At 43.3% G+C, this 20,107-nt stretch overlaps 1 protein-coding gene across 1 annotated transcript in view; it reads left to right on the top strand.

Annotated features, from left to right (window-relative positions):
- The window catches only part of Nuak1 (NUAK family kinase 1), a 66,741-nt gene extending 59,347 nt beyond the window's left edge, over positions 1-7,394 (top strand). The window contains exons 6-7 of the mRNA XM_090328557.1: positions 1,648-1,780; positions 5,345-7,394. Coding sequence (XP_090184683.1) covers positions 1,648-1,780; positions 5,345-6,486 — 1,275 coding nt within the window. The 3' untranslated portion in view covers positions 6,487-7,394. The remainder of the gene's footprint in view (positions 1-1,647; positions 1,781-5,344) is intronic.
- The last annotated feature ends 12,713 nt before the right edge of the window (positions 7,395-20,107 follow it).

Raw genomic sequence — 20,107 nt, 5'->3', positions numbered from 1 at the left:
GATTATAGGGGTGAGACACCATTGTCTAGCCATAACGTCTTTTGTATGAATATTCAAGAATATCCTGGATTTAAACATTTAATTTTTTCCTATTCTATCCAAATAAATAGAACAAGCAAAGATGAAAACCTTTGATTCTTCAGTGATTTGACTCTTTGCACATACTTTTGACAGCACATGTATTTAATTCAAGAGACTTTATTTTTCTTTTTTGTTGATTGTGAGGCTTGAACTCAGGGCCTGAGCCTCTTGGTGCTCAAGTCTAGCACTCTAGCACTCTACCACAACACCACTTTCAGTTTTTGAGTGGTTAATTGGAGATGGGTCTCGTGGAGACGTTCTTGCCTGGGCTGGCTTTGCAACATGATTCTCAGATCCCAGCCTCCCGAGGAGCTAAGATTACAGAATGAGCCACTAGTGCCCTGCCAGAGATACATTTTTTAATTACATCTTTCTTTCAGAGGAAAAGCATTTCATGTCTAAAGCTTGCAGATAACAGACACATGAAAATATTGCTTTGCATTAGGAAGGTGTTTCTCTTTACAGAAAAATCCACTCAGTATCCTTTAAATAGCAGCTGCTCAGTATGTGGAAATGTCTTCTTACAAATATTTATGTGTTTGAGAGTGTGTAGAGGGCAGGGCTTGGAGTGAGGAGAAGGATGCCAAGAGCTTTTACCAGAGAAGGGAAGAGGCATGGGATTCAGTTGACATAATGGTTGAAACTTGACATTGTAAATTTATCATAGCTAATGTGTGCTGCTCAGGTCTTTGTCTGAGGTGCAAAGTTGGCATTCTATGATCTAGCCAGGCAAGCATGCTTTATTTGACCACACTTGTATTTGTAAGAAAAATCCAACAAATACTTAATAACTGAGAGACTTCATAGAAAAGTCTGGGTTTTGATTTCTCTATAAAAACTAGAGGCTCCAGCAGTGTGGGTCCTGTATTTCTACATAGTAGCAATTAGTCAAAGAGAGGCTGCCTGACTGGGATGGATGAATATACTGTACAGTTCGTTTTTGTCCCTAAACTTCCATATTATGTGTCTTCTTTTTTCTTTTTCTTTTTTTTTTTCATCTGCCTGGCTCCTATGTAATTTTAGTTTGTAAACCCATAGTGCATTTGAATCTTGAATTGGAAATGAAAAGCCCCCCCATCCTAATTTTACCTCCCATCACTTTGAGAGAGCCTCTGGAAAACTCATGTTGTGGCCTTGTGCCTCGGTATTCTAATCTATCAAAAAGAGCTGAGGGCTGCAAGTCTGGCCTAGTGGTAGAGTGCTTGTTTAGCATGCACAAAGACCCGGATTCGATTCCTTGGTACCACGTACATAGAAAAAAGCTGGAAATAGTGCTGTGGCACCAGTGGTAGAGCTCTAGCCTTGAGACAGCCCAAGTGCTGTGCTCAGGCCCTGAGTTTAAGCCCCAGGACTAGCCAAAAAAAAAAAAAAAAGAGGCAGGGCCTGTTATAACCCAGACTGCATGGATCGATGTCATTTGTCAGGCTGTCTACTCCGTCTGCCAGGTGCTAAATCCAGCTTCTGGGGCGTTGGTGGTGGCTGCTCACAGACTGTGATGCTGACAGTGTGAAGGATATATCAGGAGTCAGCCTCTCAGCTCCTATGTCTTCTACCCCCTTGCTCCAGGTGGACAGCTGGGCCCTGGGCGTGCTGCTTTACACTCTCGTCTATGGAACCATGCCCTTTGATGGTTTTGATCACAAAAACCTCATTCGCCAGATCAGCAGTGGAGAATACCGGGAGCCCACGCAACCCTCAGGTACGGGTCCTCTGGCAGGCCAGGGAGTGAGATGGGAGCCAATGCGCCTTCCTGTGTAAGTCTATACATATGTAAGGAGTCTTCTGTTTTTCCTCATTTGTCTTTGCAGAAAAGTCTCCCTAGACAAAGCCAGCTTGTGAGACTGCTTTATCTAAACTATCACAGGTGGAAATTTCAAAGCAAATATTCTGTATGGCAGCTGGGACGGTGTGGGGGAGGGGAGGCAGGTTGTGTCCTGTACACATCTGGGCAACTCCATCTTACTGGCTTGAGTTTCTCTATAGAGACAGATGACCTCCACTTACCTCCACTGACCACTGACATGCCAGGAGATGGTACTGTTCTGTCCTTTCACCCCTGTACCTTAGCTTGAAGTTAGATTCCTGGGATCTGATCTTTCTGACCCCCAAACCAACTCAGTGGTTTAAACAACCACCATGTAATCTTCTCTGTCCATCTTCTAGTTTGAGCAGCTTTCTGGCCTTGCTTGGTGGGGGTGGGAGTGGGGGAGGAAGGGGTGAGATCTTCTCTAGTTGTAGCCAGCAGGGGGCACTGTGCTGAGGCTGACTGTTGCCTGCTTCAGCACTTTTCCTGTATATTGCCTCTTTGAAGGCCCTTCTACATATGGCCTCTCTTTCTAGGATGGAGCTTGAACTGCTTACGTATCAGCTCAGGATTCTTAAGAAGGAAAGAAGCTGGTAGATGTCCTTATTGACTTGGGAGCTGGGTACTGTTGCCTCTGGTGGGTTCTAGTGGTTAAAGCAACGAGGCAGTCTCTTCAGGGAGAGCATGATGTACATACACAGGGAGAGTGTAACAGATGACTATCAGGAAAAGACTTCACCCAGGCATTTCACTTATCTACAGCAGAGATAGGTGCACACCAACCAAGATATGCACATAGAGCCCAGCCTGCTAGCTGGAGTTCTACTTTGTGATGTCGCTTCAAGCTCTGAATTAGTGGATATGGATCCGTTGTTTCTAGGGGGAGTAATGGGTTGTTTATCAATCAATACTCAATGATGTTTGTGTGTTTATAATTAAGCACAGCTTGTGTATATGTTATTAGCCATTCACCAGTAACTCATGCCTGTGATACTAGCTACTCAGGAAGTTAGGATCTGAGGATCGAGGTTCAAATCCAGGCAGGGCAGGAAAGTCCATGAGATTTTTATTTCCAATAAACTACTCAGAAAAAGCCAGAAGTGCCACTATGGCTCAAGTGGTAGAGCCACAGCTTTGGGCAAAAGCCACTAAAGGACAGCCCCTAGCCCATGAGTTCAAACCTCAGGATTGGCCAAAAAAAAAAGGAAAAGAAACCTGTTATTGACAAAGTAACCTTGAAAGCAGTGATTAGTAGCAGTGTAACTCAGGCCTGAAGCTTGTCTACTGCACATTGTCTCTATAAGGCACATCATGGTCTTTCTGTGCTTAGGGATGTTAAGCATCACTTCTGCACTCTGCTTTGGGCCATCTTAAGTAGCAGAATCACAGCAGAAAGTCCCCATATATAAAATACACTTCCTTAAGGGGACTGACAAAAGGATGCTTGGTGTCCTGGCTGAGAGCTGAAACCAGCTGCCAGCACACATAGGCTTTGGGGCCACTCAAACATTTCACTACTATCTGAGTGTGCAGAAGTGCCTACAAGAGCTGGGAGCCGGGCTGGGAGCTTTGGCCTAGTGGTAGAGTGCTTGCCTAGCATGCATGGAGACCTGGGTTTGATTCCTTGGTACCACATACATAGAAAAAAAGCTGGAAGTGGTGCTGAGGCTCAAGGGGTAGAGCTCTAGCCTTGAGAAAAATCCAAGGACCGTGCTCAGGCCCTGAGCTCAAGCCCAGGACTTGTTTTTCCCCCTTTCCTATCTTATTTCAAATAAACAAATATATATATATATATAATATCAGATAACAAGGTGAGATACTGTAATAATATGAGATAACCAAGGGACAACAAAAGAGATGAGAAATAACATAGTACATTAAGAACAACAGTCACACATTATATGGCTCTTGTTTCTATATCTTGGAGGTCCTTTCATTTAGCCTCATCCTTCAGCAAGGGAATTTGTAAGTGCGGAATTCATGGATCATGAGGACTGACTTGGATATGCATTTATAAATGTCTGTATATGGCCGGGAGTTTGGCCTAGTGGTTAAAGTGCTTGCCTAGCATGCATGAAGACCCGGGTTCGATTCCTCGGTACCACATACATAGAAAAAAAAGCCGGAAGTGGTGCTGAGGCTCAAGTGGTAGAGCTCTAGCCTTGAGAAAGTCCAAGGACAGTGCTCAGGCCTTGAGCTCAAGCCCAGGACTGGCCAAAATAAATAAATAAATAAATGTCTGTATAGTATATACATGTAACACTTGCACATATGTACACTTATATGTGTGTTTGTGTATCTATATGCATACATATGTATGTGTATATGTATAGAAACATATTGAGATGAGACAGGGAGAGTTCCAGAGACAGAGGGGAGGAAGAAGTACATGTATCATATATCTAGCTATATATATATTTATTTTCCCCCTCAATAAGCTAAGCTGTTCTTTTAGGAAATTTTTGGAATAACTTCTTTGGTGGTCTTATTTGTTTCACAAGCTAGCTGGTGCTGATAGAACTCCTGGCACATTGTGGGAGTTCAGGAAATGCTTACTGAATGACTGAGGGCCATCCTGTTGCTTTTCAGGGGTGCAACTCCCTGGTCCCCATTGCCAAACTTTTGCCAGCTGCTCAGCAGCCTTCTTAGGTGGCCGGGGAAAATGGCAGCTTCCCAACATATAATTTAGCCCTAAGTATAGGAGCATACTGTGACCTAATGCTCCTTTTGTTGGCTAGGAATATCCTTGATCATCTTGCTTTCTGGCCAAAGAGATGTACAAGGAGAATGTTTTTGAGACAGGCTGTGGACAGAAGGATAGGTAGCAGATGCAGATCAATTCTCTAATATGACATTTTAATGAATACCGGTGTATTCAAGGGAAAGAGGTAAGCTCACTGGGTGTGGCTCTTACAACGTGACCAAGACTTTGGGGTGAGGCTAACTATGGGGACAGCTGCTTTCCTTGCCCAGGTGTGTCAGTAAGCACCACACCTGGCACTGTTGAACTCCTTTCTGCTCTCTGCCTCCGGGATCTTCTCCAGGGATTAGAAGCATTGAGTGTTAAGAGGCGCCAGGGTGCTCGGCCACCTGCTGTCTGGGTGGGGAAAGTGATAACCACTGAAGAAATAGTGAGGTTGAGCCTGAATTCTCTCCTAACTAGATCTGGCCTTCTGTGCTTTCTGAAGGCCTGGGGTGGTAGCAAGGTGGGTAGTTCCTGGATGATTTTTTTTGTTTGTTTTCTTTTTTCCTGTCATGGAAAAGCAGGATGTGCTAGTTTCTTGGCCCGGTGGGTAGCTGCCTTCCTCATACATTTGATGTCCAGTCTGAAGGAAGGGTCTGGCTTCTTGCTCCATAGTGAGACAGGTCTAGACCCATGGCCTTTTCCTAAAGTGCTTCTGCCCCAGAGCCTGAGGGTCCCATGCCTCTTTCTGAATCTTTCTGTCTCTCCTCCCCTAGACGCTCGAGGACTCATCCGGTGGATGCTGATGGTGAACCCTGATCGCCGGGCCACCATTGAGGACATTGCCAACCACTGGTGGGTGAACTGGGGCTACAAGAGCAGTGTCTGTGACTGTGATGCCCTGTGTGACTCTGAGTCCCCGCTTCTGGCCCGGATCATCGACTGGCACCATCGTTCCACGGGGCTGCAGGCTGAGGCTGAAGCCAAAATGAAGGGCCTGACCAAGCCTGGGGCGTCTGAGGTCATGCTGGAGCGGCAGCGATCGCTCAAGAAGTCCAAGAAGGAGAATGACTTTGCCCAGTCTGTCCAGGACTCGGTACCTGAAAGTCCATCCAAACTGAACTCCAAGAGGCCCAAGGGCATCCTGAAGAAGCGAAGCAACAGTGAACATCGGTCTCACAGCACGGGCTTCATTGAGGGCGTGGTGAGTCCTGCCTTACCATCCCCTTTTAAGATGGAGCAGGATTTGTGTAGGACTGGCATGCCCCTGCCTCCCTCTCCCGAGGCAGACATGCAGGGGAAACTGAGCCCCAAGCAGTCTGCCACCATGCCCAAGAAAGGAATCTTGAAAAAGACCCAGCAGAGAGAATCAGGTTACTATTCATCACCAGAACGCAGTGAATCCTCAGAGCTGCTGGACAGTAATGACGTAATGGGCAGCGGCCTTCCTTCCCCCAGCCTCCCAGACCCAGCCAGGGTGACCTCCCACAGCCTGTCCTGCCGCAGGAAGGGCATCTTGAAACACAGCAGCAAATATTCAGCAGCCACCACAGACCTGACCCTTGCCGGTCCCGAAATGCCCACACTGGAATCTGGGGTCCCCACCGAGGGCCTACCACGAAGCTACAGCCGTCCTTCCAGCGTCATCAGCGATGACAGTGTGCTGTCCAGCGATTCCTTCGATTTGTTGGATATGCAGGAGAATCGCCCCGCCTGCCAGCGCATCCGAAGCTGCGTCTCCGCTGAAAACTTTCTCCAGCTCCAGGACTTTGAGACGCTTCACAATCGGCCCAGGCCCCAGTACCTGAAAAGGTACCGGAACCGGCTGGCGGACAGTAGCTTCTCCCTCCTCACGGACATGGATGATGTGACTCAGGTCTACAAGAAAGCGCTGGAGATCTGTAGCAAGCTCAACTAAGCCCTCCAGGGCACCCAGGATGGGGCGGGTGGGTGAGGGGGGAGAAGGGAGCAGGACTTGAACTAACAGGCTGGTTAGTTACCTCTTTGCTGGCCACAACCACAGACTGAAAAAGGACTGGCGCCGTCTGGCTTGGCCAGGTTTTCAGTCTTGAGCCAGCACCTCAAAGGGAGAAGCAAGCTCTCTGCCAATTCTGCCAACTGCCAGTCTGAATAAGCATCCTAATTGGCATTTGCCTATGACACCTCGTGGAAGACCAGCTGTCCCAGGAAGGGAAGGTGCAACTGGCTAGCACTTAGTAGGAAAAGGACGGAGGGGGGGGTAGGTCACATTTCCCAGAGTCCTTTTAGATGCTTTTGGAGGAGGAATAAGAAAGATTGGGACCTACTTTGGATGAACCCAAAGAGCTTGCTTGATTTTTTTTTTTCTTCTTCTCACATAAGCAAGCTTGGTCTGACTGCATGGGGTTGGCAGGATTTCAGCAATTTGAGCTTGAATCGGTGATCAGTTACTGATGTCTACAGGATGTGCTGATTTGAGTAGCCCAGGCACATCAGAGAGTGCTGTGATTGTTAGTAATGGCTGCCCTGGGAAAGTAGCAATCAGGCTAGGTAGTTGTCATTTTGATCTGTCTAAGCCCTGGAAATCAAGTTAAATCATTTTATGCTATGAGGTCTATATTTACTCTTTTATGCCATTTGTTCATTTGGTACTCAACCTTAAATGGGAAACAGGGCCTTGGTGAGAGAGATAGAGAGATAGAGGTAGAGGTAGAGGTAGAGGTAGAGGTAGAGAGAGGGAGAGAGGGAGAGGGAGAGGGAGAGGGAGAGGGAGAGGGAGAGAGAGAGAGAGAGAGAGAGAGAGAGAGAGAGAGAGAGAGAGAGAGAGAGAGAGAGAGAGAGAGAGAGGGAGAGCGCGAGAGAGAGCGCGAGCGCGCACAAGCACGCACAAGCTCTCTTAGGGACACAGAACCAGTCCATGGCAAATTTTTGATTCCTTGATGTCTGCTTCCTCTTTCCTGAGGTCTACCTTGTTCTTCAGTGTAACTTCTTGAAAATGGACAGGGAGAAAAGATGGCAGTCTACCAGAGTCTGAAACTATTAGGTGTGCTTAGAGCACAAGACCTTTTGTGGTATTTCACAGTTGGATGGAAGGTGAGCCAACCTGTAAAGAGCAAGCTGACATTTTTCTTTAATGTCTCAATATGAACTGGAATGTTGTCTCATGGGCTCTTACCTGCCTGAATAGATGTGATATGATAACTCCCAGTCTCCATGGAAGCACCAGGCCCAACCCTTGACCTCCAGGTCACTAATACAGCACATCTACAAAGTGTGGAATCCTCAGAGGTAGATGAATTTGCATCTAGAGTTGGTGTATAGGTGGCTATTTCAGTGAGAAAGGAAAGTCAGGTTGAAAGTACATCATTCCCCTAATCTAAGTATTCTGTATTGTGGTCTTAAACATTTACATGAGCTCCTGGACTTTGGGGAAAAAGCATGTTCTGCCTGTTTGGGGGAACAAAGTATTGAGAAAGGAGAAAGTAGGTCAGGAACAAGCTTAGGGGAGAGGATTGCCTGAGGGGGTCATCTAGATGGCTCTGGAGGAGTCAAAAAGAAGCGTGACCGAACTCTTAAATGTTGTTTTTTTTTTTTAGCTACTTCTATAATTTCTGAATTTCCAGATTATAAAGGATGATGTTCCCACAATGAGCTTGAAATTAAGTGGTCTCTCTGGGATTACTTCAGATTCCTTGGGCTTAGGCAAATCAAAATGTTTTTACAAGGTAGCACCTTAGAAACATAGGAAGATGGGTCTTAGGATACCATTGGAGAACCTAGAATTTACCTTATAGCACTGAGAGCAGCCACTAGAATGACATTGCCCCTTCTTTATGGAGATGGTTCTATTTCTTCCCTATCCGCTACCTCTGGTGGCATTCCTTCAGGTTGAGCTGAATGGTGCATTGTGGGAAGCTGCTTATTTATTCAACTCCACCTCTTTCCTGAACTCCAACAGAGGCTACAAGGGAGAAAAGTCTCTAGATACTAATTGGGGATGTGGGGTGCATGGAGGTGAACCCATAACCTCTAAAATTTCCCATCTCCTTGCCTCTTTGTATGCAGCTTTTCGTGAATTGTCCCTGCTGCTTCCCCGCTGGCCTCTGAGCATGGCTGCTGGCCTCATCAGTAGCTTTCCAATATGACTTAGGTATAACATTCACCTAGTAGCTGATGTGATTTTTTCCCCCTGTTTTCCAAGTGATTACATCTGGTATGTATTTTCCATCCTCCTGAACTTTAGGCAAAAACGTGATTCAGGAAAACCGTTTTTTCTCTTCTCCTTCCCTGCCAACATCAGGATGCTCTCACCACAGATGGTGGTAAATAATCTCTTCTTGCCAGAGGACTCGGAGCTGAGCTCTGCCAGCTGTAACATCTGATGGTTTCAGATACCTGAGGGACTGTGGGAGAGAGCGGATGATTTTTTTCTTTTTAATCAAGGGCTGAGGGGTGAATGGGTTTGTCACCCAGGTTCTGCTCTGTTCTAGATGTGATGTTAACTTTGCTTTCAAGGAAAAAAAAAAACTTAGAATGGGGGAAAAAAAATCTCTTCGCAGCCACTTCTCCATTGCTTCTTAAAGTCCTCTCATCTCTACCAGCCAAACTCCAGCCAAAGAATTTATGCTTGATCAATTTCTATGGAATTACAAATTGAGAGACACTTGAGGACTTGGTGTTCTGGTCCTTTCCTTGCCTCTGGGGCCCTTCCAGCTCTTAGTTTACATATCTGCCAAAGGGGTGGAATTATACTTCTTCTTCTCCTTCTTCTTCTCCTCCTCCTCCTTCTTCTTCTTCTTTCTTTCTTTCTTTCTTCTTCTTCTTCTTCTTCTTCTTCTTCTTCTTCTTCTTCTTCTTCTTCTTCTTCCTTCTTCCTTCTTTCTTCTTTTTCTTCTTCTTCTTCTTCTTCTTCTTCTTCTTCTTCTTCTTCTTCTTCTTCTTCTTCTTCTTCTTCAAAAACAGGTAAATTTCAAGGCAAGATCAGTTTTCAGGAAGTGCTTCAAGACCTCAGGCGAAATGAAAAGTGCTAAGTATCTCTGAATTTTCATCCCTGTTAGCAGGTGCTCTTCCTTGCTCAGCTGAACAGAGCGCTTTGCAGGGTGAAATTCAAGTGAGTTTTGCCCAGGCCTGCTGTCTTGAGTACAAATGTGAATGATGGACTGACTGCTTGTTGCCAAACTGGAAAATGTTCTGTAGGGAATTTACTGGCATGGGATCATTCCTAGGAGAAAAAAAAGAAAAAAAGAAAAAAAAGGAGAGAGAGAAACTTGACTGCACATTTCTTTTTTTTTTTTTAAATCCATGTTGTGACTTTTATTTAATTTCTATTTTTTGGTAATAAAAAGTTGACTTTTTAATTTGAATTTGTCTTTTTTAATTTATTGGTCTGAAAGGCATTTCAAAGGTATAATAATATATTGGTATAATTTAATTGGTGCAACATGCTTTATGGCTCCAGTCAAAATAGATTTTTCATTCATTTGATTGGGTTGAGAAATGGGGCAGGGGAGGGGGAGAAAAAGCTGGATGACTACCCAAAGTGTTTGTTCGTTATTGGAAACCGATTTTTTTTTGTTTATTTCTATTTTTAAATTAAATAAACTGCAGTGAACTGAACAAAACTGGGACCTTGCTTCTTTATTTGGTTATGTAAGTTAGTCACATACGGGACAGGATGGGTGTAGGGGACAGAAACTTACTCAAGATGCTATGAGCACCTAGGGCACATTTACTCTGCGTTCTCAAGTGGACACAGCTTGGGATACACTGGGACAGATGGCTGGAGACATGAGGTTCTAGAGGACTAGGTGCTCTCTTTTCTGTTTCTTCTTGTATACCACGTTCTTCCTTTTCACTATTAAATGACACCAAATGCTGTCCTATTACCAGGTTTTAAAGTCCTACTGTTCACCTAGTAGTAGATCCAAGCGAGAAAAGCCTGACTCTCCAAAGAAATTGCAGTTACTCCTTTCCTCATCTACTGGAAGAAGCTTGGCTGTGGTATTACCATGGTGTGTGTGTGTGTGTGTGTGTGTGTGTGTGTGTGTATACACTCAAGACCTGGGCACTGCTCTTAGCTTTTTGCTCAAATCTGGTGCTCTATCACTTGAGCCACAGCTCCACATCTGTCTTCTTAGTGGTTAGTTGGAGATAAGAGTCTTGGACTTTCCTTCTTCAGGCTGGCTTTGAACTGCCACCTTTAGATCTCAGTCTCCTGAATAGCTAGGATTACAGGTGTGTGCCTCTGGCATCCAGCTGCATTGTCCTGGTTAGCAAACAAAACTACAGGATGCTCAGTTAGATTCTAAGGCAGTGTAAGTCAATCCTATGCACTGTTTGGATCATCCATTAAATTCAGCAGGGAATCCTATATTTTATCTGGCAACCTAATCTGCTGGCACTTCTAAGGGCTGAATAGACCAGGTGTCTGGTGTCATAAAGGTTGAGAATGTATGCTAATGTTGAGGTCTGCCAGGTTAGAGCAAATTAATTCTTATCAAGTGGGGTGTAGTAGAACAAACCCCAATTCCAGTTTGGACTCAGTGATTGTTACTGAGTTCAGTTGCTAAAACTCTTTGGGACTTGATTTGCTCAACTACGTAAGGTCGCTATTAATTGCTATCTGGCCCATGTCTTAACAAGCCTGTGAAGGAGAAATAAGAGAATTTCTATGATGTTACCCCAAGTATAATGGGAAACACTGGGCCTCCCTTGACAAGGCAATGTCTGTTGACTATTAAGAGAGAATCTTTGTTGGCAATTCACTTGCCTGTAGGCTCTTAATTCTTGCTGAAGTCTCTGTTGTCATTAACAAATGGGAAATCATTTGCAGAAGGGTTAAAGTAAAAAGACATAGATACTTTGGAAAGACACAATTTGGCATCCAGATCCGATTGATATGTTGACAACTTTTACTGGATCTAACAGACTATGCTCACCTTAAAGGAGCAGAGTTGGAAGAAATGACACTTATTGTGTTTCTACATGATTTTCATTGCATTCTTAATTGGTGACAAGTGGCAGAAACTTTTTCACACCATCTTAAATTGTAAGAAAAATTCACTGCTTCATGGAACTGAGAATTTCCAGGTACAGCTGAGAAAGCTTATTGTTTTTGTTTCTGTCCACTTATTTTCACTGAATTTGGGCTTCTTTCCTAGGTAGAATATCTCCACAGACAAGGTAAGTCCTGGCAGCAGCAGAGTTAGGAGTTCCTTCTAGTGTATCTAGAAGCATCCTAGAGTCGGGATGCTTCTCACTGTCCTAGAATGTAGGTAATCATAAAGGACTGTGATTGGCTTTGCATGAGTCTTGTAACTCCATCTGGTTCAATCAGAGTGGAAGTAGAGATCTTCTCTGATTGGTCTGACTGGACCATGTGACTACCCTTGTGGTTTCCTTGAATGACAATTGCTTCAGAATCACAACACAGTGTGGGAGTATAGATACCAGAAAGGATTCAGAACAGACAAAAAGTTGCCTCAGTTACATTTTTTTTTTAGCTTTAAGTATATAATAGCATAAATCCAAATGTGAACAGTACATGAAGTAAAATACCTAACAGTGCCTGGTGTACAGAAGATTCTAAATTTATGTAGATCGTCTCAATGAAGACAGTAATATTGTATTTAGAAAGGAGATATGTTTGTTCAGAAGATTTTAGCAGTAAAATCAGCTATAATGTCAGAAAATTCAGCTGAGGCTGGCTTAAACATTGCAGATACTTCGTGAGCTCAAACACCTGGAATTCTAAAGGTAGAGCCAGGTTTCATAGTTATTTAGAGCTATTGTAATAACTGAACAATAAGTAAATATAAAACCTTTCCAAGTTACATGCAGCATTAATGTGTTATAGGAGAACTCGATAGGGTGCAGAGGGAGGAGCCTGGAGGTCTACTTCCTGTAGGAGTCATCAGAGAAAGTGTCCCAGAGGAAATGGCCTTTGGTCATAGATTGGAAGAAAAGAGCTAGCTGTGGGAAGAGTAAGCATTCAGACAGGGGGAATGGTATCTGCAGACTCTGGGATCTTGGAGACAGCGTTACAGGGTTGATTCTGGCCCGTTGGCATGGGACAGCCATGATACAGGGAGTGTGGTGTTTTGTGAAACATGTGGCCACACTCTGACACCAACTGGCTCTGGTGAATCATGACTCTGTGTGCCCTTAATTGCAAATGGCAGCTTCCCTCCACAGGTGGTCCCCAGACGAGACTGTGCTGTGATGTGAGATTTTAAATGAAAAGATGTTTCCGCTGCAGATATTCACTGCCAATTTATTGAAATGGAAAGGATGTTTTTAATCTACAGATGCATGTGAAGCGTGGGGCATGGAAGTGGAAAGGCAACAATGCTGTATGCAGATTGGAAGGTTTTAGTGTCAGGCCTCTCCCACATGAGCACAACGACCTCTTTCCAATAGGAAAATGTGTGAGAAATCAGAAGAAGTTGGTTTCAAGAGTGTGATCATTACTTTCTTCCTGATGAAAAATTTCCTCTCTACCTTTCTCTTGGGTCAGGGAAGGCTGGACCCCTTGGTCCAACGTCTCTGTCAGCTTTGTTTAGTTTTGAGTAGTTCGTTTGAACAGGATAGGCTATGTAATGCTGAAGTAACAAGTGAACCTTGAAATGTCAATGACACAGTATAAGAAACTATTTCTTCCTTGCACTAAGTCCATTATTGGCTGGGCAGATCTCCTTTCATGCAATTTTAAGTAGACACGAAGGGATTTGATCTTGTTGCATCCTCTGGTTCTGGCCTTAAGGGCTTTCAGTCCTGGGTATGTAAACGAGTGAGAAAGCACAAAATCAGAATCTGAAAAGATCTGGATGTAGTGTCCATTAACCTAAGGCCAGAGCTCAGTGCCCTGTGCCCACCCTAACTTGACACATACATAGTCTTTGCATTAATAACGCTTAACAAGAAAAACAAAAGGAATCGGATGATTTCATTGGGACATTTAGCAATGTTTTCTGCTACAGTTAATTTTTTTTTTTTTTGGTTTTTGCTCTCCATAAGACTCTCCCAACAAAAAGTTTAAAAAAAAGTAATGCCTGGTGTTTTTAAGCAGCATAGCAATCTGACGACCTTTTATATATGACATCTCATGCTCCTCATGCTTGCTTATATACATTTTGTTAGATGAAGGAACAGTCAGTGAGTCACTATTCAAGTCACCAACGATTACATAAGGAGCTGGATCTAAATAAGGGGTCTGGCTTACCCACTTCAGCCCTCAAGCTGTTGATTTTTCAGTGAGCCACCTGCCGTGGTTTGTCAGCAACTCACACTCCTTGATTATAAGTCCAAACTTGTCATCACCTCAGTTCATGTAAATAGCATTTTCCTTTGCAGGGGGCTGAAAAGAGATCAAGAAGGAAGACACTGGCCCCAGACAATGAATGAATTATCTAGAAGATTCAATCTAGAGAGATGGAATTAGTAGAATGATTCAAGTTGAAGTTCTTGAGAATCGAGTGGGATGGAAGAGGTTTTCTTTTCCTGATTAGAGTATCTGAAGCTAGGTCCCATGTCTTTAAAGCTGTGTACACACGTGCACCAAACGACCCTATGTGTTCTTTACTGTGCTGAACGCAGCCTCGGGAACTTGGCTCATCTCAGCTTTCCTGGAGCACACTGTGCAAGCCTGAAAGTCAGGCTGGGCGGCACGAATTCACCAGTCCTCAGGTACTTAGAACAGCAAATTCCATTGCACCAAAACCAAGAGCAGCACCAAGTTTTCCAGCTCTGAGCATAGGTATCATGCCAAGCCATACTTCCACAGAACACTTCATTGGGGGGTGAAAGTGGGTCTAGGGTTCGTTTTAGAAGCTATTTGAGAAAAAGGCTCCAAAAATACAGCTAGCCTGAGAACAGTCTGCAAGATGGGATTTGTAAATCAACTGAAAGCTGAAAAACATCTGATTCAGCAGAGGTTTGGGCATTCTAGAAGCTTCAGCCATCCAGCATTCGAGTCCAGAGAAAGCATATGTGCAAATGCAGAAAGCCAGATGCAGACCTCAGAACTAACCCTGCCAGTCTGCTCCAAAGAGGTCCTGGTTGTATATAGGTTCAACCCCTGTGAAGGACAGCTGGCCCCTGGAAGTGAGCCCTGAACGTGTCACTAGGTACCATGATAATGAAGTCAAGAGACATGGAGGGCTGGAAAGACATTGCCCTTCCTTTTAGAAAACAACAACAAGAGAAAAACCCCAAAGTTTAGAACCACACATCAGCTCCTTCTCAAATTCAGAATGGTGGCTTCATGTTGCCACCAGGTGACGCGGAGACTGCTGGTGAAGAGGGTTTCAAAGCGAAAGAACAGGTTGAAAAGGCGAGTGATCTCCAGAGCATCCAGCGCGGTTGCACATCTGTGCTTTGGTTGGTGTTTGCCTTGTGGGTCTTCCTGTCTTCGCCCCTGCCCATTCTGGGACATGGTTCTCAGGATCCAGACTTGTTGCATGCCCTGCCAGCTTTATTGCTTGAAGCCCAAGTGCTCAGCTTCCTGCTCTGGTTTCTTCTCTCTCTCCTATCACCTGCCAAACCGATGCTACCTTCTCTGGACCCTTGAACTCTGAGTTTGCCTTTGTGTATAGCCTCACACTCCTTCTTCAAGTCTGGTTTACCTTGAACAGGACTCTTGGATCTGTCTGTATCCTCAATCAAGGAGGTACAACTTCTTTTATCTGACGCAATGCCTAGTAAGTGATTGAGAATCATTCTTTCAAGCTAAAGGAAGTCAGGGTGTGTGGTCCACTACAGATACTTATGATGAACGGGAGCTAGGAAGTCTTAGTTCTGTTGTTTGTGATCTTAATCCAGTGCTTTCCCCTTCTGGGTAAAGGGAGGGGTTGCATTGAAATAGTGATGTTCAGATTGTGCTTGAAAATCATCTAAACATTTCTAATTAATCAGCTTAGGCATCAACCTGAAAGATCCCATTTCATCTGCCTGTGTATTGTCTTCTTGAAAACTCTTTGTTTGGAGAGTCAAAGTCATGATTAGAATATCTCCAAGTATATTTAAGAGTATATTTACTTCCTGTCTTTTATTGGTAGTATTTACTTCTTTTCTAATTCTCATTTGCTAGTTCTCAGGTACATATTTATCTTCTGTATGTCCCTAAGTGCATTTCGTCTGCCTCTTTTTTGTGTAGTATTTCTTTAAGTCTTTTCTGTATTGCTGGGTGAAAGGTCATGAATTCCTTCAGTTTTAGTATATTCAAAAGAATTTGTAAACTTTCAGTTATGAAGGCTATACTAATCTACAATAACAGTTACTTTCTTTTGAGATTTAGAAAATATCTATGACTTTGACAGCTTGCTGTTATTCTGCTTTACCTATATATGTATCTGACTTGTTGCTTCTTCAATATTTTTTCTCTTTTATATATATTTTGTATCTTAACTATACTATATCTAGCGATGTTTCTTTTCTGATCTTGCCATTTTGCTTTCCTGTCAATCTCCTGTATCCAGATGCTCTTTTGTTTTCTGATATTATTTTTGAGCATGCTTTCTATGTCTTTCGCTTTGATTTCTTCTCCTTCTTTTGTACTTATGATATGTAAGTTGGATCTTTTGTTTGTATCCTAGAGTCCTTTCATGTTCCATGTTCATATCCTTCTCTGACTGACAGATTCCTTTATTACTTTATGTTCAACGTGTTCCATTTTATTAGCAAGAGTATCTGGAATTTAGTTTAGTTTATTGAACTTTATTTTTTTGCCAGTCCTGGGGCTTGAACTCAGGGCCTAAGCACTGTTGTTGGGCTTTTTAAAGGCTAGAGCTCAACCACTTGAGCCATAGCACCATTTCTGGCTTTTTCTATGAATGTGGTATGGAGGAATCAAACCCAGGGCTTCATGCATGTTAAGCAAGCACTCTAGCACCAAGCCAAGTTCCCAGCCCCTAGATTATTGAGCCTTTTATTCCTAGTATTTCAATCTGTTCTTTCCCCAGGATTTTGATATCTTTACTGACTTTTCCCCTTCATATTATTTCATTCCATTGTTTGAGTATTTCAACTATTTGTTTTTATTCCTGTTTGATTTCATCAATGTACTTATATATGTCCTCTTTGTTGATAATTCGTATTCTTTTGACATGATTGTTTGAAATTTGATACAATGGTGACTTTTTCATGTTACTTTTCTTTGTCCCAATTCCTTTATGTGCAAATTAGTATGAACCCCAAGACCCAAAATGCCTCTAATGTGGATTTTTGAAGTCTTTTCTTTTCTGCCGTCTTCTCTAGTACTCAATGTCTCCAAATCTAGGTGTTGTAGACTCTCTGCTGCCTTCTCTGACTAGGCTCTTGCTTGGAGCAATTGAGTGCCCCTTTTACTCAGTCTCATGATCCTGTATATATATATATATATATATTTTTTTTTTCATGATCCTCTTTTACCTTTTGCATAATATCTGAAAACAGTTATATGATATATTTTGTCCTACAATGAAATTTGTTTTTCCAGCAGCAGTGTGCGTAACGGGTGGGTAGGTAAAAACCTGGAATTGTTTTGTCATTTCACATCACGTAGAAAGTCAGACATGGCAGACTTCAAAGCCCATGCTCTTCGCTGTCTTCAAGATCCCATTCCTCCTTTTTGATCATGTTCCGCAAAGTAGGCAGTCAAAAGAAATTATTTGTTGCGCTTGTTGGCAATTCTGGTGTCAAAAGGATTAGCCAGGGAGCTTGCCATGATAGTTGGCTGCTTCTCAGGGTTCCCTGCAGATTCGCTTTCATTTACTTATTTTTTTCTTTGTGAGTGAATGAAGACATGTGCATTCATGAATTCTATCACTTACCAATCAATCAGATTATTTATGGGAGCCTGTTATCGTGTTTCAAAAACCATAAGGCTCAGCCCCCTCCCCCCCCCACACCTTATCCTCAGGCACTGGGCTTTCTTTCCCCTCCTTTTAATTTTCTTTCTTTTCTTTTTTTTTCTCCTCTCTCCCCTCCCCTTATATCCCCTCTTTTTTTCCCTTCCCTCCTCCCTTTCCCTTTTCCCTCCCATCTCCTTCCCTTCCCATGACACCCAGTATGTTCTAGTCATTAAGTTGCCCTTTGTTTTTCTTTTCTTCCTCTCTGCTTACTATTACATGTGATCACATAGAACAGGCTCAGAGGGCGGCATTGTAGGCATGTCTTGCTGGACCCTGGAGGAAATTCTGGGCAGTTAGCAGGGAAATTAGGGTCTCATTCTCTATAAAATAAATCTAAGTACTCCTGAGAGGAATCATGTAATAAGCTATTGTCAGATAAGCCATCCAGTCATTAACATTTCAGAAGAGATTGATGACGTGTTGATTTAGAAAAACCCTGTGAACAGAAGTAGCTGCCAAAGGCAGAGGAGTGTTGAGAGACCAGAGAGAAAGGTGGATTAATCCAGATTTTTACAAAGTGCAAATGACTATCAAATTATGGATAGAAGTCCCTCTCCCTTTCCCCACCCGGGTGGCAGCAAGACAAGTAGATCCTTACACCGATGGTGAGGTTTTTATCCTCACACATAACAATGGTACATATGCTCAACCAGGCAAACATGGGCCAGAACCAGTTGGAATGCACCTGGCTTTCACCCAAACAACAACTACAAAAACCAAGTATCAACAAGTCCAATGTTAGTCAGCTGACAATCTAAATGAATCTGTGTGTCCTATAGTTTGGGAATGCAAGCCAAGGTCATCTGTGGGCAAGAGGTCGTTGTGCCCATGATGTCTGTGATCAGATACAGTGGGATCCTTGCAAATATGGAGAGTAATAAAAATGGTGCACACCACACGCCTTTTAGGATATGGGAGAGGAAGACAAAGAAAAGGTGTTCTCACAGGAAGAAGGTAAGAATAGACTCTAAAAAATTTGTCTCCCAGCAAGGTCATTTAAGTGAATGTCCCTTCTTCATTGTCTCTGAGTGACACTTTGGAATCGACCTCTACACTTATTTTTTTTTCCCCTTTTGAACCCACTTCTCAGTAGATCTTGGAGATGGGCAGCAATATTGCTGATGGAAGGGAAGCTAGGAGAAGAAACAGGCTCAGAATGGTCCATCTGGAAGTGCGTGGCCTGAATTTGAACCTATGCCATCTGGCTCCAGAGTTTCTGATCCTAATTCTGTTCTGTCGTCCAAGCATGCAAATAGGCTTGCTGTGACCAAATAGTTTCTGTCTTTATTACTGCTGCCATCAATTCAACATTTTTGCACGTGCAGCCTTTCCACAGTGGACCAGGTTTTGTGTCCAAGGTCATCCAGGCTCTTCGCACGTCATCCAGATGTTTGTTGCCAACTACGGGAATGATTTCTTTTCCCTTTGTGTCTGGTTGAGGGGAATGGAAGTGAAAAAGCAAGAGAGGCCAGCTACTGCCTGAAAGACCAAGAAATGTCAAACAAAAGGACAAAGATGTTCTTATCTTCAAGCTCTGTACAACATCTGGGCAACTCAACTAGAAAGAAAGGCTTTCTGAGGAGAGGCAGGAATCAAATGTTAGTCTAGTGTACTGTCGATTGCTGCTGGAAAACAGAGTGTAATGTTTGAAGTTGTAAGTCCACTCATCAAAGAGGCTGAAGTAAAGGCTAAAAGGGATAATGAAATCAATGTATTTCCTGCTTCTTCATAGCTTTATTTCCAAGGCTGCACTGCATAATAATTCAATAAGGCTGAAATGGCTGGAATGTCTGCAGAGTCTTTTGCAGTAGGATACTTATCTCATTAGGGCAGGTCAATTTCAGTTTAAGCTGGGAGAAGTCACAGGCTGATGGGTGAAGCACAAAGAAGCAGAGTTATATTTTCCTCTTTCAGTCTTTACCATCTCAGCACTGCTTATTCCACCTTCACTTCGTCCATGAGAGTATAATGCATTGTTTACTGACTGCTTCCTGAAGCTTAAGGTTTGTTTGAGAATGATATTTTCACTGCCTTCTAGTCATGCCTTTCACAATTAGGAAGTTTACGCCTCAGTTAATTGTTTGTTTCCTCTTTCTGTAATAAGAGACTTCTTCTCTTTCCCCCAGAATGCCTGGGATCAATGCTCTGGGCCATTATTCAAAGTATGGGCCCCAGGGACTATTTGAAACCTCTTTCTTGGGTATGGGAATGAGTGTGAGTATGTATGAGACAGGAGGGTGGTGTTGGAGATAGAGAGGAGCAGGAGAGAAAAAAGGGAAAGGAGAGGAAAGGAGAGGAGCTAATAATATTAGTGAGAGTTTTCATTATGGTATTTATTAAACATCGCCAAGGAGGGGCTCCCCTTTTTTGGTAATCAATTCTTTATCATGTTCTTGGGTGTACTGTCACTCCCAAATGCATTGTGACATTCTACGAATATCACCTGGCTATCATTACTTCCTGCACTACAGGTGTACACTCTTTACGCCTCTTGCTACATGGATTTCTCTTTATCTAGGCACATGATTGATTCTGAACTAATCCAGGCCCTCAAATGTATCCTGTCAGTGATGTTTGGTTTAGCTCAGTAGGAATGGTGGGTGATAGGGATTTGTGGTAGTTATTTTCTTTGTTTCCTCCCTCCCCCCTCCCTTCCTTCCTTTCTTCCTCTCT

The sequence above is a fragment of the Megascapheus bottae genome, chromosome 2 (genome assembly GCF_031878675.1).
Source record: "Megascapheus bottae isolate mThoBot1 chromosome 2, mThoBot2.hap1, whole genome shotgun sequence".
NCBI classification, from domain to species: domain Eukaryota; kingdom Metazoa; phylum Chordata; class Mammalia; order Rodentia; family Geomyidae; genus Megascapheus; species Megascapheus bottae.
Note: the sequence above shows the minus strand (reverse complement) of the source record. Positions and strands in the feature narration are given on the sequence as shown.